This window comes from Ambystoma mexicanum, chromosome 1p (assembly GCF_040938575.1).
Source record: "Ambystoma mexicanum isolate Mex_15411 chromosome 1p, UKY_AmexF1_1, whole genome shotgun sequence".
NCBI classification, from domain to species: domain Eukaryota; kingdom Metazoa; phylum Chordata; class Amphibia; order Caudata; family Ambystomatidae; genus Ambystoma; species Ambystoma mexicanum.
Genome location: NC_090921.1, coordinates 1,073,432,553 through 1,073,459,655, shown reverse-complemented (window position 1 = coordinate 1,073,459,655; position 27,103 = coordinate 1,073,432,553). Strand labels below are relative to the sequence as shown.

At 46.1% G+C, this 27,103-nt stretch overlaps 1 protein-coding gene across 2 annotated transcripts in view; it reads left to right on the top strand.

Annotated features, from left to right (window-relative positions):
* Window positions 1-27,103, top strand: part of NTRK1 (neurotrophic receptor tyrosine kinase 1) — a 336,100-nt gene that overhangs the window by 262,162 nt on the left and 46,835 nt on the right. For both annotated transcript variants that reach the window (XM_069604563.1, XM_069604566.1), the window contains exons 12-14: window positions 11,994-12,140; window positions 14,066-14,196; window positions 21,512-21,684. In XM_069604563.1, coding sequence (XP_069460664.1) covers window positions 11,994-12,140; window positions 14,066-14,196; window positions 21,512-21,684 — 451 coding nt within the window. The remainder of the gene's footprint in view (window positions 1-11,993; window positions 12,141-14,065; window positions 14,197-21,511; window positions 21,685-27,103) is intronic.

Genomic DNA, 27,103 nt, shown 5'->3' with positions numbered 1-27,103 from the left:
AGGGATTAAACACAGGCAGTGGTGCAACATCATTGAGCTGACTGGGCTTCAGCCCTCCAAACCCCCCCTGAAATATTTGGCTATGTTGCCTCGACATGTTTGACCTACAGAGCCGTTGCTGGACAGCGCAGGGCACAGTTGTTAAACAGCACCTGGGTTTCACTGTTAAGAAAGGCCCAGCAATTACTAACATAAAGCATTTCACTGTTAGTACCTGCATTCAAATGCATAATTCTTTAGGCAATTGAAATCTTGATGTGGGTTTAGTACTTGCATGCCAAGGAAGTGATTGGAAGGGTAGAGAGGGGACAGGAGACTGCTTCTTCTCACAGCAGTCCATAAGTGGACGACTTTCAGATTTAGAGGAGAGAGTTAATTTCTTGTAACATTTAAGCTGCACTAGAATAGTCTCATTAGAATGCATAAAGAAGTTAGATGCCCCCACACAAATGGGCTTGCCCTTCCCACACTGCCGTGAAGTTGGCACCTCTCCCAACATTTGAAGGGTTAGAACCCCCCGAAATGTAGGTTTTGTTGCACCCCTGAACACAAGAACACACACCATTCACCATACACACAAACACACACCCAGCCACCCATACATTTAAGTGTGTAACCTTCCACCATACATGCACACACACCCAGACAGCCACCCACACATTGCACCTTTTCACCATACACTCATACAGGCAGCCAGCTATACATTTAAATACATACTCCTTCACCATATACACACACACACACACACACACACACACACACGCACGCACGCACGCACGCACACACGCACGCACACACACACACACATACACACACATGCGCAGCCAACTACACATTTAAGTGGGCACCCTTTCACCATAGAGGCACACCCAGGCAGCCACCCATACATGTAAGTGTGCACCCTTTCACCATACGCTCGGCATGCACACACAGCCACTAATACATTTAATTGTGCACCCTTTCACCATACGCTCACACAGGCAACCACCTATACATTTAAGTGTGCACCTTTTCACCATAAACTGTCACACACACATGTCATGGGGTTGAGGGGTGCCCTATTACTTCAAAAATAAATGGTTTCTTTTTTTAGTCACTCCGACTTCATAAAGACATTATTTCCGTTAAGGACCGAACCATAATGCAAATAATTTCTTTATGAAGGCAGAGTGACTTAAAAAAGAAACGATTTATTTTTTAAGTCATAGGGGATCATTCCGAGGTTGGAGGTAAGGGAAAAATGATGCCGGTAAAGGATTACCGGCATCGCTTACCGCTACGGGCTATTCTGACCAACCAGACCACTATTTACGGCATCGTACTTAACAATGCCGTAAATAGCGGTCTGGGCGCACGCGCACGACACACCATGCCGGCATTAGCAGCATGCCATAAACCCGAGCTGATCCCAAGTAATGTGGACATGCAAATAACAGCCTCCTGAAGGACGAAAAAGAGCTTACCGGCATGGAGTAAATACCGGCATCTCCGAGAAGGTGTTAAGAACCCTGAGCAGTGTTTAGAAGTGCCACAGGTGCACACAATCAACATAGCTGGAGGCAATGGAGTGAGGGCCAGAACAAAAGGAGCACACCCACACCCCACACCTCCTCCCACACCAAGATGATACCAATAGTAGTAGCATTACTAGAGCTGGAGGCCCTGCCTGCAAGGCCTCAACAACAACAGCAACAACAACAGCACCCACCAGAGAGAAGACACAGGAGGAGAAGGATGGTGACACAGGCCCAGCATGCCCCACCAGTGCAGCCACCGTTACCACGCTGGCAGTTCCCAATCCCTCGCATCAGAGCCACCCCCTTCAACCTAACACCTGAGCAGATCCACACCCTGTACCGGCTTGACCGTGACACCATCCCCACCATAGTAGACCTGATACACAACAACATAGTGAGCCTCATAGAAATACGCACCGCCATCCCCCCTCTACTGAAGGTAGTGTCTGTGCTCCACTTCCTTGCCACAGGCACCTACCAGCACACAGTGGGGCACATGCATGGCATATCACAACCCTTATTTTCCCGGATACTGAACCAAGTGCTGGATGCCCTCCTCAAGCACACAAGGGACTACATATCCCTACCACGGACTCCCCAGGAGATATTCGATACAAAAGTTGCCTTCCATACACTGGCATGCATGCCAAATTGTGTAGGTGCCCTTGACTGCACCCACGTGGAGTTGGTAGTCCCACATGCCATGGAAGTAGTGTATCGCAACCGCAAGCAATACCACTCCATCAATGTGCAGATGGTATGCAACGCCAGCAAAATCATCACACATTGCTGTGCCCGATATCCAGGATCCACTGATGACTCTTTGGTCCTGCGGAACTCCACGCTACCACGCTTCATGGAGCGACATGCTGGACGCCGTGCCTGGCTGCTTGGTGAGTTGCCTGACTGGCCCATGGCAGTGCATCGGGGTTGTGATGCGGGTGGCTGCATACTCCACCTGGGTGGGAAGGGGGGGGATGCATACTCCACCTGGGTGGGAAAGGGGGGGATGCATTCTCCACCTGGGTGGGAACGGGGGGATGCATACACCACCTGGGTGGGAAGGTGGGGATGCATACTCCACTTGGGTGGGAAGGGGAGGATGCATACTCCACCTGGGTGGCAATGTTGACGTCACTGCATGATGTGCACATCACCGAACACTGTGCCCCCAAAGCAACTGAAACGGCACATGACAACCAAATTCCATACTGATGAAGTAAGTCCGACACCTCTCGCTACATGACTAACAGTTAACCAGCCCACATCCCACAACACATGCACCACTCATCGTTGGCCCTCACACACCGTAAGGCCATCCTGCACTATGCACTGCATATGCACTATGTTGCTGTATCCAGCATATCACCACACATGACAGTCATCCCTGGGAGTGCATTTAATTAAGCCAACCAGGGATACCACAGTGTGTCCCTGGTTCCCCACACCCATAGGAGTGCTGCAAGTCACCATGGAACTGATAGGTGCAGAATGACGAATATGGTACTGACTACAGCCAACACTCCCTACTACAATATCTCACAGGACACCACACATGAATGATTTTACTCCAACACTGCTGCATGTATATACGATGCGCGTGCAACAAGATGTCAGTGTACACCTTGACCCATCTCGGAGATGCAACCCACTCCATCAGTCCATTTCACAGGACACATAGCGTGGCCAGAAATGGGGCAAATGCATCCAGGGACATGTGCGTGTGGGCAGAAATTACCTGCTACCATGTGAGCCTAGTACAGTTGTCCACCATGAATGTACGTACATTTACCTTCATTCCCCTCTCATGCAGGTGATGGTGGCTGTCCCTTGAAGGCATGGCTCAAGACCCCTGTCTGAAACCCACAGAACAGGCACGAGGAGGACTACAATCTTTCCCATACCCATACACGTGTGGTGATTGAGCAGACCTTTGGCCTGTTGAAGGCACGATTTCGCTGCCTCAGCCGGTCGGGTGGGGCACTCCTCTACAGCCATGAGAAGGTGTCCAAGATCACCATGGCATGTGTAATGCTGCATAATATGTGCATCCGCCGGAACGTGCCCCTGCCCCCTGACATGGAACACCTACCACCTGTTGAAGAAGAAGGGGATGGTGAAGATGTGGCAGGACCTCATCAGGGTGCCGATGCACAGGAGGGATGTGCCGTGCGGCAGTCATTAATTGGACAATATTTCTGACACACAAGTCAGAAGAGGGTGTCATAATCCGAGGACATAGGGCACTGGGTATGGGCATAAATGTACACTATGCACTTTTATATATTAAATGACACATGCGCAATGATGAATGTCCACCCTGGTTTTTCTTTGCAACACAACCAGTGTATTAAAAGTGAAAATGTCTAAGTGAAAAAAAAACACCACCAACCTCCCCCCGCCCCCCTCCCCCCAACTCCCCCACATACCCTCACCTCCCTCCCCCCAACTCCAACACATACCCTCACCCTCCTCCCATCCCCCCAACACCCCCACACCCCCTGCCCCACCCCCCCAACTCCCCAACACTAGTCCCATAGGGTCCACGTAGCCCACATGTGGCTGGCAGTAAAGTCACTCTGCGCTTCCGGAGCCAGGGGGAGGCATGTCCTGGCGGCGCTGGCCATGGAGCGACCGATGGAGTGGGCTGGTCTGGGTCGAGTTGCTCGTTGAAGGGGTGTCCTCATGCTGGGGCTGTTGGGCAGGATGAGCATCCTCCAGTGCATCGGCTATGCGGCCGAGCACCTCACAGAGCCGGTTGTTACTATCCGTTATTACCTGGTCCTATCCCCTCAATTCATCATGCCACTCCTCCATGGCCTGCCGATTGTCCTGCACAAAATCTGTGATCAGGGCTGTGAGCTGCTCAGCCCGCTGTGCATCTGCGGATGAGGTAGTGGCCCTGCTGGGGATCGGGCTGACATGTCCTGCCGGCGCTTCCTCAAGGGAATTGGGCACAGGACTGGTATGTCCCTGTGTTGGTCCTTGGCCAGATCGCTCAGGTGTGTCGGTCTCACCGAGTCACTAAAGGAGACCTGGGGGTTAGAGTAGGCTTTAGGGGTGTGTACGACCTCAACTGTGTCGTCCTCAGTCGCTCCCCAGATGGAATGGGGGCTGTCAGCAACTTCGAGGGGGGCCGTGGCTGCCACCTCCCCAGCCACACTCGACTCCTCAGACCGCAGCGTTGGGCATGTGTCTGCAGCCAGTGCAGGGAGGGGTGAGGGGGGGTTGTGCACCCTCCACGGGCCTTGCAGGAGCTGGTGGTGTACATCCAGGTGTTATCTTCCTCGCTGGGAGACGGCGGCCCCTGCCTTGGCCCCTCGAAGTGCTGGGATGGTTGCTCTCCTGCTCCTCGCTGTCATGCTCACTGCCTGTGGGGGTGGAAGAGAGGGACGGCATGAGTGATGATTTGAGAGCCAGCATTTATACATGGCTACAATGACACATTCAGATATTTGTGGGTTATCGGCTATTGGGTAGGGAACTGCACATGATTCAATACTTGGGTGGTAAATGCATGCATATGTCGGTGTCACTCATGTTGGCCGGGTACTGTGCTGTCTAACATGCACACTGTTTACATCAGCTGCCCTGTGTGCCGCATGGAATGGCCACTTTGTGTGGTATGTGTCATATACATTACGGCCTTGCACCTGGCACTAGCTTGGGTCACACTTGCTTCGGCATGATTTACAGGGGGGGTGTGGCCGATCATGCCGTGACTCCTTGGCCAGACCTTAGCATTGACTTTCTTAACATTGGCATTGGCAGTATTGACTTTGGACACTCACCTCCATCAGTGGACGACGTTACACCACATTCCATTTCTCCGACCCCTTCAATGGATTCGGAGCCTATCATGGCTGCACATGTCTCCTCCCAAGGCATGAGTTTCATGGGTGAAATTGGGCCTCCTCCAGTCTCCAAGGCCTGGCTTCTATTCGCAGAGGGGATGCTCCGCACCCTCAGCCGCAGGTCGTCCCACCTTTTGCTGCAGTCCTTTGTGGGACGGGGGGTGTTGCCCATAGCACTCACCATCTGGGCAACTAGTGCCCAGATGTCTTTTTTTTAAGTAAACACTGCCACCTTCCGCATGTCCTTGCTGAAAACAGTTGCAGCATGCTCGTGGAGGGTATCCACAAGCATTTGCAGCTCATCTGGGCTGAACCGCTCCTTTTGGAGACAGGCAGCACCCTTCTTTGGTGCTTTGGGCATTCCTCGGTAGTAGTGGTAACTTTCCGGTAGGTCAACAGTGTGCCAGGGTCCTGTCTGGTGAGGATGGCAATGGATTGTGTTTTTGAAGATGGCCGCCGTGCTCCTTCCAGTTCCTGTGCGATGACGCTATTACTCGTTCTGCATTTTAACGGTGACCGTAAATAACGGTGACCGCTATTTACGGTCACCGCTAATGCCACATTGCTCTAAGGCAGTAGTGTTCGCTACGGTGCGGTCCATCCCGGTAGGGGGTTTTTCGGGCATTTTTGCGGCATGCCGCATGTCAATGAAGGCCGCTACATTAATTACCGGCATGGTGAAAAGCTCGTGACCGCGAACTTGTAATAGTGTGCTTTTAGCGGTCTATTGCCAGCTATGACACGCTATTTGCGCCATGCCGGTAATGGATGGTACTTACCTCCAAACTCGGAATGAGGGCCATAGAGCTCCCCCACCCCATGACATCGAGGCCTCCAGCCTAAAGGCTTCCATGTCATGTGGTGGGAGGAACCCTCTGACTTCAAAAAGAAATATTTTCTTTTTGTAGGTACTCTTCCGTCATAAAGAAATTATTTCTGTTATGGTGCACCAGAAATAATTTCTTTATGAAGGCAGTGACTTCAAAAGAAAAGTTGTTTTCTTTTTCTTTTTATTCCTAGGGGGGCCCCCTCCCAGGACATGTGTTGGTGCTCTCCCACCCCACACAGTGGGGGCTACGGAGGCCCCCATCATGCCATTGGATTCTAGCACTCAAACGTCCGATGAAGGGTAATTTGTTTCATTAGTGTGGCATACAGTGAAGGCTTTTTTCCCAATTATTTGCTGACTTTATCATTTAAGATGCCATAACAGTGATAGAAGTGTACCAAAAAGGTAATGGGACACCCCTCCCGACCGTTCCTGCTTACTTCGACAACTGTGCCAGACCATAGGGCGTGTTTACGTTATTTGGTTGTCTCACTTTCCCCTACCCCTAACTCCCTGAATTGATTTCCTGTCTAAGCCTGGAAAAACAACACACAACCAGCTCAGGCTGTCAAGTCGCCATGGAAAACCACTCCACAGTGCACAGGCTATTCACTCGCTCGAAGGGGCATAAAGAAAACTAAAATGCTTTAAAACATCACAGAGAAATGTCACCCCCTAACCCCCACCCCCTCATGACTTGACCTTGATGGTATTTCTTTTTAACTAGCACTGGACTTGTCAACCCACTGAGTAGTCAAATCCATTCCACTGTTTAAAAGATCAGTGCATTTTGTATTGTATTGTAGTTGGCATTTATACAGCGCTTTTTTTTAACCATTATTACAGTCTCAATGTGCTGCAAACTTTCTCCACTGAAATTCATCATATCTAAATGTTCCCCATGCACATCCATTGGGATATCGGGAAAGCCTTCTTGGGTTGTACTACTTGTCGATGGATCCAGCACTAGTTTTAAAATAAATGTGACGTTTTCCGCAAAGATGCTTGGATCCCCTCTCCATTATCTCTACGTGTGGCTTCTTAGGTGATGTGGGCCACTTGAAAGTTGCATCAGTGCCCCAGAGTGTCAGAAAAAGGGCTATATGTTTTCCTCATGTTAGCTTATGTCGGTCTTTTCGTCCTTATCTGCTGCCACTGCATTCCATAAACGTGAGCTTCCGTCTTTTTAGGAGTTTTCTTTGCGTCCATCTTCCATGGCCACCATGTTCTTTTTCCCTACATTCAAGCAAGACCTAATATGGCGACATAACAGACACCCCTGGTTGCTCCTGTGGTGCAGTGCTGTGGGGCAAACACTGTTGTCACTCAGATTGACTTAAAACCTGCATAGATCTATAAGTGGCAGGAATCTAAGGGGCACCCGACCCCATTTTGTAGAGGGTCCCATATGTTTTGTAACGCTCAGGACTTTAAGTTGCTCTGGCCTACCAGGGGCAGAGTCCTGGCAGTCTCCAGAAAGTGCTGCTGAGCCAAGGCTTTGGCAGGGCTCCTCTGAGCCCATCACATGCTGAGTGCTTCAGGAAGCATCAACACGGTGTGAGTCAGGCTGCGTTAGGCCATCTGCAAAGGTGCCATTGATCAAATGCATCAGAAATGACTTGTCAACAGTTTTTCTGCCCGAACGACCTTCAATTAACCAGCATTACAAAGACAAGTAGTTATGAACAAACCATGAAGACTGGGACAGTCTGTGATCTGCACAGTGGGTGCGGGTGGCTGCGTGTGTGGCCCGGGTGGGTGGTGAATGGGCCCTGTAGAGAGGTGATTAGTGCCGCTGCGTGCTGAAGGTGGTATTAAGAAACAAAGGGAAAAGCCTAGTTGGTGGTGCCCTCCTCACGCTCTTCTGCACTAAGTTGGTGACAAACATTTGCTCATATAGTGGACCAGCTTGGAATTCAGAACACGGTCTTTGCAGATTCTTGCCAATAAGCGGATTGTCTTCCCAGTATTTACATCACTTTGTTCATTTCATCACACAAAATGGAGGCAGCCCAGGCGGGACCAGAGGCAATGTACTGAAGTGGTTCAGTTACAAATACTGTGACGTGGCTCGCTCTCGAGTGAGTGATGTTTTAGGAGTTAATAATACTAGTAATCGGGGCAGGCCCATGGGCACATCCACCACACATAAACGTGGGGGAGCACTTGTCACAAAAGGGGCTCGTCCCGTCTAAGCTCTGGAGTACAAACTTCCAGTAGAATGCACCTCTCATCATCAGACCTGAAATAATGTTTTGCTTTCTTGCGAGCCAGCCAGGGGTGGGGCCCTTCTGGAACATACAATGCCCCAACCCCCAAGATGTACTTAGTTACACCCCTGAACATAATGTTGGATCCTAGCCACGCTGACAACAGAGGCAGCCTGTATAGCCGAATTGTTGTGGTTACAAAGGCTGCCTGCAGGTGTCAGAGCTTTGGATTAGAAAAAAGAAAAGATATTGCTGCCTTTTCTTTTTTCTAAACCGAAGTGTTAGCACCTGCAAGCAGCCTGTACTCAGAAACAGGAGGAGGGCTGGACTGTCCAGCTCTCCTTTTGTTTCCAAGTAAGTATTTATCACTCAGCATGAAGCACCTTGGCTTCATGCTGCCTGATGACTTTCCTCAAAAACAAAAGGAGAGCTCGGCAGTCCAGCCCTCCTCCTGTTTCTGAGTACAGAGCCATCAGCAGCAGGCAGACCTTTCACTCAAGGACCCTGTGGTTAAAGCTTTGCTCCTTGATTGAAAGGGCTGCCTGCTGCTTGCGAGCTGGGGACATTCTGGTGTCACACCTTTGCTGCGCCCAGCCCCTTCTTTTGTTTAAAAGGAGGGGCTGGGAGCATCAAAGGTAATAATGTCAGCTCGCCACAGCTCTACTCCTTTTACCAGCCCTCCCACCCCCACGTAGGCGAGGGGGTGCTCTCCTTAAGGGGCGTGGCCTAGGAACAGGTGTACTTAGGCCATGCCCCCTAAGGAGAGCCCCCTCGATGTTTAATCCCACTTAAAGCACTGCTAACAGCCAATGAAGGCACATAGTGTTGGGCAACACCAAGAAATATTGAATGGCACACTTTATGTAATAATATTTGCTCCAGCTTTAACAGGTGTCAATGCACGGGACTGTCAAAGAACGTCCCTTGTGACATGTTATCAGCAGGTTATGTCTAAATTAAGCACCTAAGCCGCCTGCCACCCACTTTAGGCCACACCCAGTACTCTCGAGGCCATACCTCCTTGTTAGAGGCCCTTCCTAGATTTCTCATCTCGCTTAAACACTAGTTATACCACTAGCCTCGTCGTACCATGTGTAATGAAAAGAGCGATCTAAAAACCGAACGGTAAAAAATAATCCAAAAGGCCAAATAATCACTGCACCTCTTTGCAAAGTAAAAAAAAGGTACATTACATGCAAAGGGTCGCAGGCAGTCCCGTAGAATGAACTGACACAGAGCTCGTCTTTTCCCACAAAGTTACCGGTTATATAGCTGTAAACCACTGAATTTTAATACACAGGTTGCAATGTTTTCTCACCACCACATTGGCTACAACTTAAAGAACATTCTATTCTCCCCCTATATATAGTCCATGCACGGATTGGCCACATCTCATCTAAAGCTATCCCCCTAAACACGTGGTCGACTACATGGTCACTATAGAATCCATGTCTGCTATTAGTAGTTTAAACTAACTGATACATGAATCAAGATTGCCATGTGATGTGCACCCTTCCGATATAGACACGATCACAGTAAACCGCTTTAATAAGACCATAGGCCTTCTCATTAAACCAGATGCCATGGCGCACACACGCTGCCTCCCCAACCTTGTACTACATATATTGGCATAACCTCTGCTCCTCCTATCCCAAATCACGGAATGTTTCAGACACGGCTCCCCCTTTGTCTCCTTCATAGCCCAGGTGCCCAGTAATGCCGTGACTATGACACCGCTCTTGAGTCTGAATTTCGGGGATTTATTTGCTTTGGTTGTGTGCCTACTTGTAATTCATATGGGATGACCGATCATTGGTGAGGGCTGTAGTGCTCTAAATCTTCTTCTTACCCATTGGCATCACAAAACCTTATACCTTATTCTCCCTGCTGCTCACATTGCATTCCCACCAGGTTCAAGCCCTGCAGCTGGATACAATTAACATTTATCTGTGCACTGCGGGTGCTTCTACCTCGGCTTCTCTCCTAGGGAACAGAAAAAGGGATTTCGTTTTTGGAGCTGAGCTACACAGAGATGGAGCTCCACACCAGGGCCTGCATTTTATTCTGTTCATTGTGTACTCGGCCTTAACATCCAATATGGGGACACTTCTGCCATGTAAACACCCTGACCTCGCTTCTACCACAATGCCTGTCTGACTCCATCTTCCACCTGTTTCAGCTCTTCCCGCACACCTCACTTTGGATCATAACTTTGGATACAACTAAACACAGGGCCTATAATACTGCCCTATCTATAACCTCTGAAACCGCAAGACTGATACATTTGTTGCTCTTTCTGTGTTGCTATCTAATGAGCATCTAATATGTGCCAAACCTAACTAAAAACATTGCATGCACCTTCTGCTGCGCGAACCTTAGTCTGCTCATGATAGTAGGTGCTAATAGGTTTGTTGTCAACCTGAACCTTTTTCCGTGCCTGGCGCTCTGTACGCGCATCCCAACCCATGCTCTGCAACCTCCAAAATGTAATTCCACCTGCTTGCTCTATGAATATCTATTTGGAGGCAACTGCTCAATGTCATCATTTTGACTGACGTTTTATTTTTATTACTTTCTTTTTTGTTTTTGTAAAAACAAATAACCAACAGTTCCTATGCTTGTTCCCTCTGTAACCAACCGCCCTGCATGACTCACATTGTTTTATGTTCTTTTGTATTTCTCAGTCAAATATTGATCTAATGATTTTCATTTTTTGATCATTGGCAACATTTTGATCATTTGTTATGACTGAAATCTCCAATTTTGGTCAGTTTTACTGCCACTTTTTTACCTGTCCCCCCGGGAACGTCACGATTGGCTCCTATTTCCGCTTTTGTTTTTTATCTCCAGGAATCCCCCTTTCCCTCTTGTATAATCCCGGTCTGCGTCCACCTCCTTCTCCTCACCATTTCCATGTTCCCAGTAAAACCCAGGTTTCACTATAGTTTGCATGTTTCCGCAATGATACCTCTGTTCGGAGGGTCGCCTACAGCAGATCTTGCCTTCTGCTCCCATAGCCATTTTGACATGATTGGGGCAAGGATTGTTGGTCGTTGTCTACAGTTTGTCCATATGGGCACACCTGTTATGGATTAGCCAACCCTCTTTTCCATCGCTTTCACAGAAGCTTATTTGTCTTAATTATGATATCACCAAGTTATTTTTCATTTACATTTGAAATAGCCACATGTGAAAATAAAAATAAAATTACTTTACTCGTATTATAGTTTGATGTTAAATCATAATTTAAATGTCTTTTCTTGCAGTTTTTAATATTTTTATATTGGAAATAAAATACTGTAAAAATACTAAATAAATAAATAATGCCCAGCTTTGAGTCTCCACTCATAGATAACTCAAACAATTCAATGTATTGTCAAGTGCATTGGTGTTGCTTCCGCGCCCTTCTCTCCTATGCTCACCCTCATTATGGCAGTGGTGAAACATCTTGACTACAGCAGGTTGAAATGTGGCATGGTGCATGCTTCTCCGCGCTTATGTCACGGTTTTTACTTCAATGATTACATGCCATGGACATGAGCTGGTTGGTTTATGCTTCGCCTGTTTCAATGTTTCTCCATAGGGGCCGCCGTGTTAGCTCAAGAAGACGACCTCGCCATGTCCCTTCACTTCATGAACCTTGGGGCCAGTCCACTCTCATGCGCCGAGGGCAAGATGGAAGGACTGAAGACTAACTTCATCGAGAACCCGCAATACTTCTGCGATGCCTGTAAGATTCTGCATGGGCCGCTTTCTCACAGCAGATAGCATGTATCAAAAGCAGTGCATGGGATAATACGGGCCTCCAAAGCTATTGTAAAGACCGGCTGTGCTTGGCCAAAAGCTGTAGAAAGGAAATGATCTGTGATCCTCCGAGTGTAGGATCTTTACCCCTGTAGAGCAACCCTAGGGTTTATTTAGGTACTGAGGTATTATGCTTGTTATGTTCAAATTAATTTAAATCGCTCATAACATACTGTAATATGATAAGACAAAATATAATAATGAGAAATAGCAAAAAATTGAATTTAGAAAGATGAAGTGGAACAAAGAGGCTAGGGCAGGACAAGGAAAAAGGTATATAGGAGAGCGCACATTGCGTTGCAGATAGGAAGAGAGTGGAGGCGTGAGTAGAAGTGAGATGCTGCACATTGAGTATGGGGGAGCAACAAGAAGAATTATTGAGGCTGATTTCAAAGGCTGACTCATACTTCCTGGTTCCTTATAAGATCGTAGAATCAAGCAGGAAACGCCATGAGTGCGCAGGTCTCCGTGTATGCGGTCACTCTGCCAGATTCTCATGATTTTAGGCCGAAAGCGGAAGTAGGCACCTGGCCTTGGGCATGTACGGGGTGCCCATGCAGTGGAGTACCTTTTGATGATGATGTTGTGGGGGACATGACATCTAAAAGAAAGGGGCCCCTGCCACACGAGGGGGACATAATGGTGTGCCACAAAAGTTGGGGGGCATTGGGTAAACACCTGTATCCCCCACCTAAAATTACACCCATGTGCCCATGCCTTTTGTATAAATCTGTGTGCTCTTTTGTGAGCTCCATGTGCAACATCTCAATATATCTGTAGCTTGTGCTTGGCCACACACGGCAGAGAAAAGTAATGGCTGCTGCCTTGAAAAAAACATGGCGGCCGTCAATGATTCTGATGGTCTGTGACAGTAGTTTATCAGGTACACAAACAACTGGCAAAGTCTGTATGAAAACCTGCATGGGGATCAGAACTATTGATCCATGGAGGCATGCAGATTTCATGCATGGAGCAGGACAGTATGTGGTGCAGATTTCCCACCAGGATTACCCATCTGTGTGGGGGGATGAATTCCAGAATGGGGCAGATGTGAGAACCTCGGATTGTTTTCTGCAGGTTTCTCTGCATGCACCTGGTTCACAAACATACCATTTGTAGGAAAGAAAAACTGAAAAAGCAGGTAGAGCCAGCAGATTGAACTTATTTTAGAATTTGTGAGTTGCAGGAAAGCAGGAAGTCGTGGTCAAACACAGAGTTTGGATTGCTCTGCAGAGTGGAACCAGAGTAAAGAGTAATTCCAACAAAGGAGGGAGAAAAGCTATCAATGGAAAGGAAGTCATGGTGTGACTTGAAATTGTACATGAAAAGAAAGTGAGGAAAGACCAAACTGAAATAAAGTTGAATGCAGCCGACAGAGAAAATGACTGCAGTGCTTGCTCAAAAAGAGAGATAAGACCCTACATGAAGGCCACAGCTGCGGGCGGGAGGGAAGATGGGAGGAAGCATAGTGGGAAACTAGGGGGAATCGTGTCCAGAACTGAGGGCGCAACACAGGGCGCACCCTAACCTTGATCATGGCCACTTACAGAGCAGACCAAGCTGGGATGCCCCAAAGCTGCTTCTACTCAGAACACAGGGAGACATTCTTACAGAACCCTGAATTCAAACCAAGAACCTGCCCAGACTTAGAAGGTGTGTTAGTTGTATAATGGGGGCTAGCGATGAACGTTTTCCATTTGGATAGCATGTACCATGGGCAGGCAGATGTATCATGGCTGGGCCTATGAGTTCTTCTCACTGAGAACCAAGTCTTCTGGATTGAGGATGTGTTTTACGGGGATTGCTGCTAAAAAGGTTCTCGGGTGGTGATCTTCTCTGTTGTTTTGGCAGGTGTCCATCACATCAAGAGGAGGGACATCTCCCTAAAGTGGGAGCTCGGGGAAGGGGCTTTCGGGAAGGTCTTCCTGGCCGAGTGCTGTAACCTGACTGCCGAGGACGAGAAGATGCTGGTGGCTGTCAAGGTGATGTTGCTCGTGCCCATGTTTGGTTTGTCTTTAAACATGGGGAGGGCAACCCCATTAGGAGCAGAGTTCTGGAAAGCCCCAATCTTTCTTCCCCGTCTAACCCCCCTACGGCCCCCATGCCCCCACCCAGATTGATCTACCTCATTGTGCTCATGCTTATGTATTTCACAGTTCTCTTTTACACAGAGCAATGTTCAACCGAGCAACCAATCATAGTGAGACGATTAGCATCATTTGGAGGGTTTAAAATTGTGACAAAGGTCACAGCTGTTAACCATCATGCGTGTTGCTCTTTGATTGATTACATTTGTGTTACATAAACTGTTAAAAGTGTGTGATTGGAGTTTCATAAAACAAAATAATTCCAAGGAGTTATGAGGGACCTTCTCCTATTTACCATGTCTGATGTGTCATCAAATTACATTTAAAAAAGAAAAAACCTGTACACTCTTTTTTTTGTCGTGTCTTTTGTAGTAGTATTCATTCGTGATGTCATTATTGCACATACGTGCAGCTGACACTTGTTTCTCTAAATACATGTGTGCTTCCTCAGGGCTATTATTGAATTACAGCCTGAGAGCAGAAAGTGAAGTGGTTTATGGGTGGAGGAAAGCAAGGTCTTAGAGTGTCACGGCACGCGCCTCGAGTTGTTGGCATCGGGCTGCAGGGCGGTCCGCCGCTCTGATGGCGACCACTACTAAGTGCCTCACTTTCTGGCCTCATAATGTCATTTGGATTTTTTAAATGGTTCTTTTTTTTAAACATGAAGTGGAAGGTACAATGGCTCAGTGGATTCTGGAGTGCCCAGAGGCGTGCTGCCGTCAGTGGCAGCTTGTATGTTTGGGCGCTAGTACTGTGCCCTTGATTTTTGGGCTTAGTGAAAAGTGTGCATTTTAATCTGGAACTTACATTAGATCTTTCGCACAGCCCAGCACCTCAGCATGTAGTCTATATAGATTTAGGGAGGCAGTGCCGTGACAGCGTGTACATGAATTGTGGCCAAGGCCAGGAGGCTGTTGCGACCTGCGCAGGAGTGCATCATTCACCCACATGACTTTCTCTTTTTTCTGAGGTGGAGGCTGGGGGGTCAAAGGGCTCCATGCTGACTGTGCAGGGATTTTACATCAGAGGCCAGCAGGGCACCAGAGGTCTGGAGCCACCACCACTCTTTGGCTGTGCACAAACAGCACAGCAACAATTGACCTTAGTTTTAAGCATATATGGTTTATTCTGGCTGAACTGCTAGGGTGCAGGCATGGGTCATCCAGGTACGTGTGAGATGTGTGTAAGGGGAGCCCAGAGTAAAGGCTCAATGGGTGATGAGCAGGTAAGAGTTGAACACGTTGTGCCTGTATGCATATATGTGTGCAAAGGATTGTGTGTGCCTGTGAATGGATGCATGTGAATGTGAGCTTGTGACAATGCCTGTGTGCATTGCAGTCTTTGAGTGTGTCTGTGACTTTATGCTGTCAGATTTTGAATCAATTGACCAACACCATATCCATCGAGGTTCACAAGCCAGTCCCTAAAAAAGTATAGACAATCAACATTTGAGTTGCATTATAATTTCCAGTCTCAGACAAGCCTCATTTAATAATTTAGCATGCAACAATCTCTCCCTCAAGCTCCCTCTGAGACAAGAAAGAAGCTAGTTTGCAATAACAATGTATTTAATTTAATAGAATGACATCATAATCATTTGATGGGTAACTCCCCATTTTCTTTGCAATCCGTCTGCACCCACATCTCAATCTAAACCAGTTCAAATGCCCAGCTTCACTCTAAATACACACACATTGACACTGATTACTTTTCTGTGAAAACATGAAACAATTATTTCATTATAGAACGTTGCTTACGTTAAACCCACATCCATGATGAAATATCAAGGTGAATCAGAGTTCGTAATACATTTTAAAACAAAAAAAGGTTTAATCTAGTATACATCACATGGACATGTTATTCTAAAACTGTCCAGGTGACTTAAATAGAAAATGTTAGACACTATCAATAACAAACTATTGCTTCCTAGCTTTGGAATATGCACTACTTGACTGCACCTTTTATGATGTTGGACTTGTTGCAAACAATTTAAATGCTTCAGTTTCTCATTATTTATTTTGCTTTTGGAATACTAGGAAAGTGGAACCTAACTCCCTCTCTGCGTTCAAGGAATCGGGTTCAGCCTCAAAACACCCCAGTTCAATGCATTCATTAGAGAGTGCATTTTAATTACTTTATTGAATCTGGCAGGCATCAATCATAGAACTTGTTCCACGTTCAGGATGACATATCTACAACTTCCAAAGATCCCCCATTTCAGGAAGCCATCCCAAAACAATGCTTCTACCAAATGTTTTCTTTTTAATTGTAAATCACAAAGAATATACACATTACACAATATTCCCGAATTCAGTGATATAACCTTTAAGCAGAACTGCTGAAATACTTTTAAATGCGATCTGGGATTAACTAAACTCTAGGGAAGGGATTTAAATAATCCCAGGGCCTAATAATTCACCTTGTGTCTGTTTTACAAAGGCCCTGGACATGTAAATACATCGACTGCCCCCTGGCAGCTTCGTCATGCAAGCTCTCCTTCTGTCTATATACTTGCTCCAAAATCCCTCTCTGGTAATCTGGTCATGCTTTGGGAAAGGCCTCTGTATTTAGTCCAATCTGGATCAGGTAAGGGCTCCCTTCAAATGTATTTACCCATCAGCTACATCCAGCTGGAATTCAATATGGTTTCTCTCCTTTTGGAAAGTGGTCAGTTCTCTTGCTTCCCTGTTTTCCCATATCTTCCACTACCTATGTGTTTGAGCTTAAATACACTGCAAACTCTTTTCATAATGGGAAGGTGAGTACACCTGATTCCTATTGGTCAGTGTAATGGATTGATCTCTAGACCCAATGGAAAATTATACTTCTAATGCCCACGTGGGTTGGAGCCAAGGGCCTCCTATGACTGTCATTTTGTTTAGTAACATGGAAAGAATTATTTGTCCCTCCCATCTTGAAAAGCAAGGGAGGACTTCCCTTCACCTCTGCCACCATTGTGGTGGTTGGAGTGTTCATAGATTCATGAATTTATTCCGTATTTTAGGCAATGTTGTATTTTGAACTTCATAAATCCTTGTGGCCCGAGTGATGATCCATTGCAACAATCTAGGGTTATCAAAATTGATTACCAGTTGAGTGACCACGTATTGCAGAAGGGCATGGAAAAATGTGGTTTTGAAATCTCTACTTTCCATATTCACCTACCAGGAAATCTGAGTGAATGCACACTTTAGTTACCTGGCAACGTCTATAAGAGACTGATCCTCCTCACATATCATATTGTATGCAGCCTTGTGGGCCTCCTGAACATTTCTGTAAACTGTAATAATAATGTAAAATTCCTGCTTTATATCTGCACCATATGTAGTGATGTTGGTAACGCATCCCTGCAAAGAAGATGGAGAATTCTAGGGAGGATGCCCATTTCACATATTCCTTCTTGCTTTTATCGGTCCTTATTCTAAATGAGGCCACCATCTGTTCATAAAATATCATATGTTTCCACTCAGAATATTTGGCATTTGAAGAAATTGAGTCATAACGCTTTTAAAATATTGTATCTGTTTAATAAGATCTTGCTTGAAGTTCCAACTTACCTCAGAATGAGAGCCACAGCTTGAAACCACTTCCCTGCTTACATCTCAGTTATCCAATTTGTGTTAGCGTTGGAAAGGCCTAGATGAATTGGGCAAAAGTTCCTCTTCCTTTTCTTTTCTAGGGGGCCTGTCCCTCCTTCCTGGTAATCTGGGAGGTTCCTCCAAGTCTCTCAGGTAAGAAGAGGATTTAAGAATGCCTCTTCTTTGCTGTATTACTGTCTTCCAGGCCTGCACAGTGAGCTAAATGGGTTTTTGTATCTGGTAATTTTCTAGTGTTCTTAATCCCTTAACTCATCTTGATATACCTCAATAGCACCCTCTAGTTCTGTAAAGTTTTTGTTCCCCCTTTTGTCCACTACTAACATGTGCACTCAGCCCCTTTCCCAAACCTTTATCAGTAAATCAACTTATCCTTCTGCTTCCGACAGATAATCTACCTCCCTTCAGGGTGAATATGTTCAAAGTGGGGAGGCTAAATACATTGCACTTTCTTGGTCTTGGTGGGGGCCAGGTATGCCAGTTCCATTAGCATGGATGCACAAGTATCTGGGCATATTGGAGGAGAACTGAGAGATAGAACAATAATTTCCCCTTTCAAGGACACCTGTATCTGATGGCTGCCAACTGAGTGGTTCAGAGGGCACACGTATGTCTTTAATTTCTTGGGTTGGTTTGTCATTCTTGTCCATTTCAGAAATCATCTGCTAACAGTGGATTAACTGTTCTCTTAAATCACATAGACTGGCCCGAATAGCCTCAATCATTGTTTGAGGCCAACACATTATTTTTATGCTGTAATTGCCACAGGAGGGATTTCCTCTCGCTGGAAAACCATCACTATATTTAGGTTTTCTATATTTTTATTTTTACTTTTCAAGGCCTTTTGGTCCGATGGCCATTTTTCAGACTGCCTGTGCAAGGTCATTCACTGTTTTATTCAATTTAGTTTTAGTAGCAGATTTTCTTCTGTCATCTTTGCTAATTCTTGGGGAGAGGCTCTAGTCAGGTCCTCTTCATCTGACAAAGCTGTTGCACAAGTTGTTGATTTTCTTGAGCTAGAGTGCCTTGTTCATTCGCTATTTTTGTAATCTCTGTTTCACAAAATTCAACTTGTGATTAATGATATATTGTTCTCTTTGAACTAGCCTGATTTTCTTTGAGCACTTCCTGTAGGTCCTTAATATCTTCTATCTGTTACTCATACTGTCTTTTGGATGCTAACTGGTTCCCCAGAAGCCTTCTGCGCAGCCTCTTTGCACTGCCGTAGTTCATCATCTGACTGAGGGTTGACTGTCAGGGAAAAGGTTGAATCCCTCCCAGGGTGAATGTCCTGTGTCCTTTTGGTGAATGCATCTTCCCCCACTGGCAACCTATTTATTTATTTATTTATTTATTTATTTATTTATTTATTTATTTGTTTATTTGTTTATTTATTTATTTATTTGTTTATTTAATACATTCTTCCTGGAGCCTTCTGTGGCTTCCAGGCTGCAAAAATGGCAAAATAGTGAAGGTTTGTACATTCTCTCTGAAATTCTTCAGGTTGTGGGCATTGTGTGGAAGGTGACCCTGGTCGGTCTGCACAGGAAAGTAACAGGATATTGTATATTTTGCAGGATTTCACAAATCACCATCCAAATCCACGTTTTTGATAAAACACTCTCCAACTTGGTATGGGTCAGAGCAATCCCTACACAGTCCTGAAGTAAACTAGAAATGCCTCCCACGTATAGGGGACTATTATAAATGTGTTATCCTAGACCAAGGCTCCAGGATATTGGAGAGTCCAGACTCTGGTTGGCCAACTGTGTCAACCTGAAGAGACCAACATATAAAGCAGAATATATAACCTTAGTTTTACTGCAACACAATTTCTGAGAACTCACTGAACAGCCAGCAGATTTACGCATTACTCAATGGGATGTGCACATGATGAGAGGTACTCTTGCATAGTGGTAAACTGGAAGATATGGAAACTCAAGCATATAGAGATGACAGACAACCTCAAATGGAAGGATGGTATAATGAATTAATTCAGGAAAATTAGCAAAGCATTTGGTCTCCCAAGGTCTCAGAATATAGAAGCATTTGCACCTCCTTTTTAAAGGAGTCCGCCGACACTGATCCAAAGACCGAAGATGCAGACAATGAGCGAAATCCAGCCTAGAAGACGTAGCCTTAGGCAAAGCGAGAGCCTCATGAATGCCAACAATATGAATGCAAAAGTTGCTATAAAATGAAACCTGTTGACAAATTTAGAACCGATTGGGCTGAATGTCTACAAATTGAAATGCTGGAGGATAACTGGGTGCGATGGAAAAGAAGCATCCCCACAGGATGACAACACTTGCAACACTGCAAGTGGCAACACACAATCACCTGCAGGGTGCACTGGACACAGACGCAAATTATTAAATTAAGACTGAGGGACTCAGTACCGGTACCAAAGTGTCACAATTCTGGATGGACATAATTGAGAGAATAATCTGGGTGCAGGCATTCCCTAATTCTATGCGATAATGTACCTTCTCGGGTAAAACACTACTGCAGCAGACTCTGCGTAAAAAAGGCCCTCCATTGGGGAAACGTCTGGTTCTCACACTCTCAAAATTGGACAGGTTAAAGCGGAGGAATTAGGAAAACTCACAACTGTAGAAAGAGGTCCCCAAAAGGTGCAGAATAAGGACGATACATTCTATGAAATATGGGGCAAGTACCTGGAGTGCTACTCAGACTGACTCTAAGACCCTCTTAGATGGAAACAATCTTAGACCTATTAGAAGAAAGGGATTGAGGGCTGATTTTGTCTGCTGAATAATTGGGCAGTCACATTTTTACTCAACATTAACACATCTGCATTGGTGTTAGGGAGGAGCCACTCCTTGAAGAGGAAGGTCTTGATTGCGTTGTAACTATGAACATAATGACGTACACCGTTGAATAATGGTATTATTGACCTGGCATTTTGACTTGCTTTGGGTTGCTATGAAAGGCTCAAAATGAAAGACAATGTTAAACAAAATATGCAAATATCTACTGGATGGCACTGCAGTACTTCCAACAAACCTTTAGTATGCAATGTGACCTCTACATTCTGGTGTCCCCTTGAAGTCATTGTGTGTTCTCTATTCTGAGTTGCCTTGTATTATTTTTCATATCATTTTTTTATCTCTTTTCACTGAAACTAGCAAACGCTGATTTAGTGCTTGCATGAATTCGTAGTGACTTAGTAGAGCTCCCTAGAAACTACCCTCCCCACTCCCGAATCTCATGAATGCTAAGGAGACATTTCCAACAAGATCTCACGCGATCCCACCAAACATATCATCATTTTCCGTGAGCATTGTTCGCTGCCTCCAAAGCAAAGCGGGCATGTGCTCCTAGTAGGCAAAGAAGCACATGAAAGTAGAGTGAAGCCTCCCTTTTCCGTTGTATGAAAGCAAAGTAGACAAAACACGGGGTCCACAAGCAGGACATTTCTTTATTTCTGCATGTATTTATTTATTTATTTGACCTGTTCCACTTTGCCAATGGAAACACACATGTTGACCTTCTTGATGCCCACCCAGGCCTCTTCTGGTTGGTTAGTTTGTGCGAGATTCTCCCATCTCCATGTGGGTGTTGCTCCAGCATATTCCTTTGTCTCCCTCCAGGCCCTGAAAGAGGCAACTGAGAACGCCCGCTTGGACTTCCAGCGGGAGGCGGAGCTCCTGACGGTACTGCAGCACGAGCACATTGTGAAGTTCTATGGCGTGTGCACCGATGGCGAGCCGCTCATCATGGTCTTCGAGTACATGAAGCACGGGGACTTGAACCGCTTCCTCAGGTGAGCCCTCATTCCTCCGTGAGGCTGGTGGGGGGTATTTTTAGAAATGGCTAAAGGATAGTATAGGATGGGAAAACCAAGAACAATTAACGCAAAGATGCAGTGAAGGGTTTTACATAGTTGTGTTAAAGTGTCGCTGTTTAACTGTGTTGTGACTGAGTTTCTTGACTTACCTGGCTGTACTAACATGGGGTACACATGGGCCACTTTGAGAAGGGACAAGGGAAATGTCTCCACGGCCAACTAGAATGGACTTACCTTAGAAGAATTCCAAGCACAGAGTTAAAAGAAGAAAGACCACTGAAAACTGACAGTTGTAGAGAGAAGAAATGAAAGGAGGGAGGAAGAAAGAAACACGGAGGACGAAGTAAAGTGTGTGCTCCCTGAGTGGGCTTCAGCCTCAAGCTCTGCCCAGGGCATCAGGGAACCAGTTAGCTCGGGAGCGTATGCCAGCTGCAACCCAAAGGAGATCAAAGCCCAGGTGAAGAACCACCGCAACACCGGGCCACGTCAGCGGGGCAACCACAGGCGAGCAGTACGGCCTGGGGAGCACGGCCCACCTGGTGGCCAGTCCGGATAGGCTGGGAAGGAAGCAATCACTGGGTTGTGGAGGAGTGTGGCCTGGGTAAAGAGTCACCCCTGTCCGGGGGCGCTTAGTCAGACCATCCCAGACCAGGGCACCTCCTGAGTGCTATAAGGACCACCCAAGGGCCAGACGGGGTGGACCGAAGAAGGCATGAAGTTCTGGCCCATGTGGCGCACAGTGGAGCAGGTCAAGAGTGTATGTGGCGCAGACCACCTGCTCTAGGGTCAGGTGGACAGGCAGAGCAGGAGGTGAAACTGTGTGTCCTTGGCAGCCAAGCGGTGTGAGAAGGGTGTCTGTATCACCAAGGGTCCTGCAGGGATTCCGGCTAGCCCAGGCCAAGATGGGGGAGGAACAGCATGCGAGAGACTGACTGGCAGCCCCGTCCGTTGCAACCTACAGCCGTGGTTCAGAAGAGGAGTGAGGCGCTTCATTGTAGGCTGCTGCGTGGAGCCCAACAAAGGGCTTACCCACTCTGTTCCACAAGACTTACCCACAAGAACATTGCAAAGTAGGAAACAGTGAAAAAGCACACCGCCATGCAGGGAAACGGGGCTATTGAAGCCCATCCATTAAAAAAAGAACTGCGCCAATACATAGCAAAGCCAGGCTCTTCACGTCCATCAAATAATGTAAGAATCACAAAGCCATGGAGGACAATGTGAGCTAACACTAAAAGAACGCCATTACGGAGGAAAATGCATGTAAAATGTCCGCCATGCCCTTAAGGGCAGTTCAGATATCCCGTCGCAGAGCGGGGAATGGGCAGACTGAACCAGTGGGGAAACAGCAACATGAAGGTACAGTGCACTGACGTATTGTATCCAGACCTTGACAGCGGTAACAAGCTATAGGCTAATCAATAAGGGCAGACTGCAGCTGCCATTGTTCTGAACAAAGAAATATAGAAATGAATAGATGCTGTGGGCAAAGGGAGAAAGGGTATGGCATTGAAGGGGGAAGCCCAGGGGACACAGTTGTTAGGGAACCTGCGTAAGTTTATGTGGGGTGGGGCATGTTTTAGAAAAGTATCATTTACTCTCATGAATAAAAATACTGTGACTGAGGAACCTGAAGGGGGCAGAAAGAGATGGGAGGAATGCCTGAGCGTGCTATGTGTTTCAGAGTAACATCACGGTGACCACTCCCCTGGGGTGCACTGTGCCTTACTCAATAAGGAGCCCGTGTGTATGGCCCATCTCCTTTGGTAACATCAGTTTAACTGCAGGTTGCTCAGCACCTCACCTTTACCGCAGGTCTGGGATGCCTCCCGTGTGGTCCATTTCTGGCTCGGGGTAAATTAAAAGTGTGTGCTCACCTGGACCAGAATCAGAAACCCCGGCGCTACAGCGTCAATTGAAGACTCGTGCAGAATGGCCATATATCACCTACAATTTCTGCAAAGTTCCACATTTTATACTTTCTACTTCCACAAAAACAGTGAAAAATGGGCAAAAACATTATGTGTCTCCTTTTTTTCTTGGTCAAAATGATATAAACCTTTATAGCATTTTGACTAACAATTCCAAGCGTTTTCAGCTTCTAAAGCAGGTATATTTTATCAACAAAAAAAACTATTTTTATGAAAGTCTCAATAACCTGTTATGCCTTAGCAAGTATGAAATCGTTTACTAATTGCTTTATTTGTTTATAGCGTTTTCTCCTGCAACATAAAAAGTAGTCAGTTGTGTATTAGCTGGAAATGAGTTGTTAAACATTTCCAATGGAGTTTAATGCAGAAAAGGGAAATGACGTGTCGTCAATGTGCAGAGCATTCACTTAGTAGCACCTGAGTGTAACCGAAGAAGGGTGAACACGCAGTTGGAGGCAGGGGGAGTGTGAGCGGCGGGTGAGCGATTGCCTCACTGGTGTATGCCTTGTAGATATGTCAGTTTCACCTGGTCTGTAGAAGCAGCATTGGTTATTGAGGTTGGTTATACAACAGGAATCAGCTCCGTTCACCTGGGAGGCAACTCACAATGGCCGTGTTATTGTTTCTGTTTCATAAATAATTGGTCATCAAACTATACACATAAATAACCATAGCTACAGGGGTCTGCAACCGTTGGATCTCCAGATGCTTTAGACTATGATTCCCATGATCCCTCGCCATTAATTGTTCTGGGTAGGGCTGATGGTAGTTGTATTCCATCTGGAGAGCAAAGGTTACAGACCCCTCCCATAGCAAAAATAGAAACACATGACAAATGGGCATAAGGTGCCAAGTGCAATAAGCATAAGAAAATTATACAAAGGGACATGTACCAGTTGACTACCCCAAGAGTGCTCGCGCAATTTCCAGGTCTGTTGGCACTCTCTAGACATTGAGGTTCTCTGGTCCTGAAGAGATACAAACTGAAGATTGATGGGGTTTGAATCCAGGAAATGTTGATTCAGCCTTTGAGGTTGATAAAATGTGCACCAATTTCAGCTGGGTGATAATAATTTGATTTAAAAATGGTAGTTGAAAAGGGATTTGGCAACAGCGCTCTGTAAAATAAATGATGTTAACAATTGGGAGCAAGATGTATTTGGTAGCAAGAAGTCTTTGCAGGCAGGGCATTAATTGTGGAGTGACGCGGTGCCCTGAGGCGCTTGAGTCTGAATCCTTCTGTTGGGTTGCCCGGGCTCCTGCCCCCCTCTGCATTACGGCTGGAGATGCGCCTGTCTCGGGCAGCCGGCCCTTCGCGGCTAATGCAATACTCCTTGCAATATTGATTAGATTATCTGTCTGAGAGGCCTAAATAGAAGGAGATTGCCCATCATTTGGAATAAACAGAGACTTTTCGATTGCCCCCCCAGGTATTGCCGATAGACGCTGGGCTGCCAACGGCCTCATTTAGCATCCAGGATCTGATGGGGGAAACGCCATTTTTATGATTGCTGTTATGGGACTTGGCATTAATGGGTATATTTCGCCGTAGACGTGTGGCGCTCTCTCGCCCAACCCACCCTCCACCCCCCCCTCGCTGCTCTGTGTCATCCCAGCTCAGATCCAGAAAGGCACATCAGGGGAAGGATGTCTCTTTGGGGATTCTGTGTGCTCTGATGGTGTCACTTCTCCCTCTACAGCAGGGCTGCACCACTTGCTTTGCTTGAGGGCCAGCTGTAATCTGCAAGCCTTCAGTGGAGGGCTGGACTAAGGATGCTGCAGGCTTCTTGCGCCAGAAAAATGTCAAAATGAAGCGAGAGAAAAGGCGCATTCTGAAATGTACTGATTGACTATAGTGCTCTATTTCTTTTTTTCTGAGAAAATCCTGTAACATTTTATAAGAACACAATGAAAGCGTGAACAGTTTTTTAAAGGAAAGGACTTAAGGCCAGTGGTTAACGAAAGGATGCTGCCAAAATAACCCCCCGGCTTGATGAGCATTCTTCGCCTTCGATTGTGTTTTATGTTGGGTGGCAAATGACATTGTATTGTCACTTATCCATTCCCATGTCATACCTACTGTACCAAAAATAAACAACATAATCATCGGAAGAGAAAAACGGTCAAATGTTTAAAAAAGCCACTGAAATCTAAATGTCAAGTTGGCACCCAGTTGCCTTTCTCCTTGTGCCTACAATTCGAGGCCTAATTGATTTTTCATGGTACAAATGAAAGCAATGTCTTTGTTTCACTTGTTTTGGTCATTTTGTCCTCTTAGATGTATAACAATAAAGGAGAATGAAGGTGTCAGCCCCTTATGTCTGTGTTGCTGTGTTTGCGCTCTAATGTTTAGAGGGGAGATGACCACAAAATGGCTGCACTTTCTTCTTGAACTCCTCTGGCCTGCATGGCCATAAATCATGATATGAAGGGTCACTTCTGGCCCCATATGTTGTGCACCCTTGCTCTAGAGTGCTCTTCCGCTAAAAGGGTGGGCGGCAGGACCCCGGAGTATGGCTGACAGCAGTGACTTTCAAAGGAGAATTCAGATGTGCTTAAATAAAATATTAAAAAGACATGAGGCCTGATGTACATAGCATTTTTCCACCCGGCAATTTGCAACAGCTTTCTATGGGAATAGTCCCAGGTTTCTTGTACAACTTTAGGATGGTCTGAAGGGGTTTCCCATTTTTAAACAACCCTTCGCCTGATTCACAACAGCGAACATCCCATTGAAAAATGCTTTGGGACTCAGGTTTTGTATTATCAGGTTGTGTATTATATGCGTGTTCCCCTGGTTCCCAGGGATCATAAGTGAAAAAGCCTGCATCGAAACCTAAGAGGGTGTCTCATTTTAAACAACGACACATTCTGTCTTATGTAAAGGTAGGGGGGTTGAAAGAGCTTAGCCTATGTCCACTTTAATAACAGGCACTGCCTGCACATTCATATTTTGAGCTTGTGGAAATGGAAAGGGTGAAAAGCCCACCCTGGACACAATGTGTAACTTGATTGCCTCTGTCATGAAGTCCAAACACATCTACTCACATGTTATGCTACTCTACATTTGTACTATGCCGAAACACCACCATAGTTGTTTCAAAGTGCTAAATCCGTGTTTGAAGGACATTGTGCCCCTGCCCGTTGTCACCAGACATTTGAGAGGGTGAAGTAAGAGGGAGAGAAAGTGTGAAAGAAGTTTGCAGACGCACGAAGGAAGTTAGACAGGGCTAAATGCTTGCATTAGTAGGCACTCAAGTTTGTCAATTATATATGAACTATCTTCTAGAGCAAGAAGTGTTGTGATAATACATGAACTGGGATTCCAAGGCAGGTTTGGAGCATTATAAGATGGTGATGTAGTAGTGGAGCTAGAGAGCATGCTCAGGAAATCCTTGCTGATATGACTTAAAATACCTTGTTTATTTATGATGCCGCAGGTAAATTACAGAATAATAATTCTG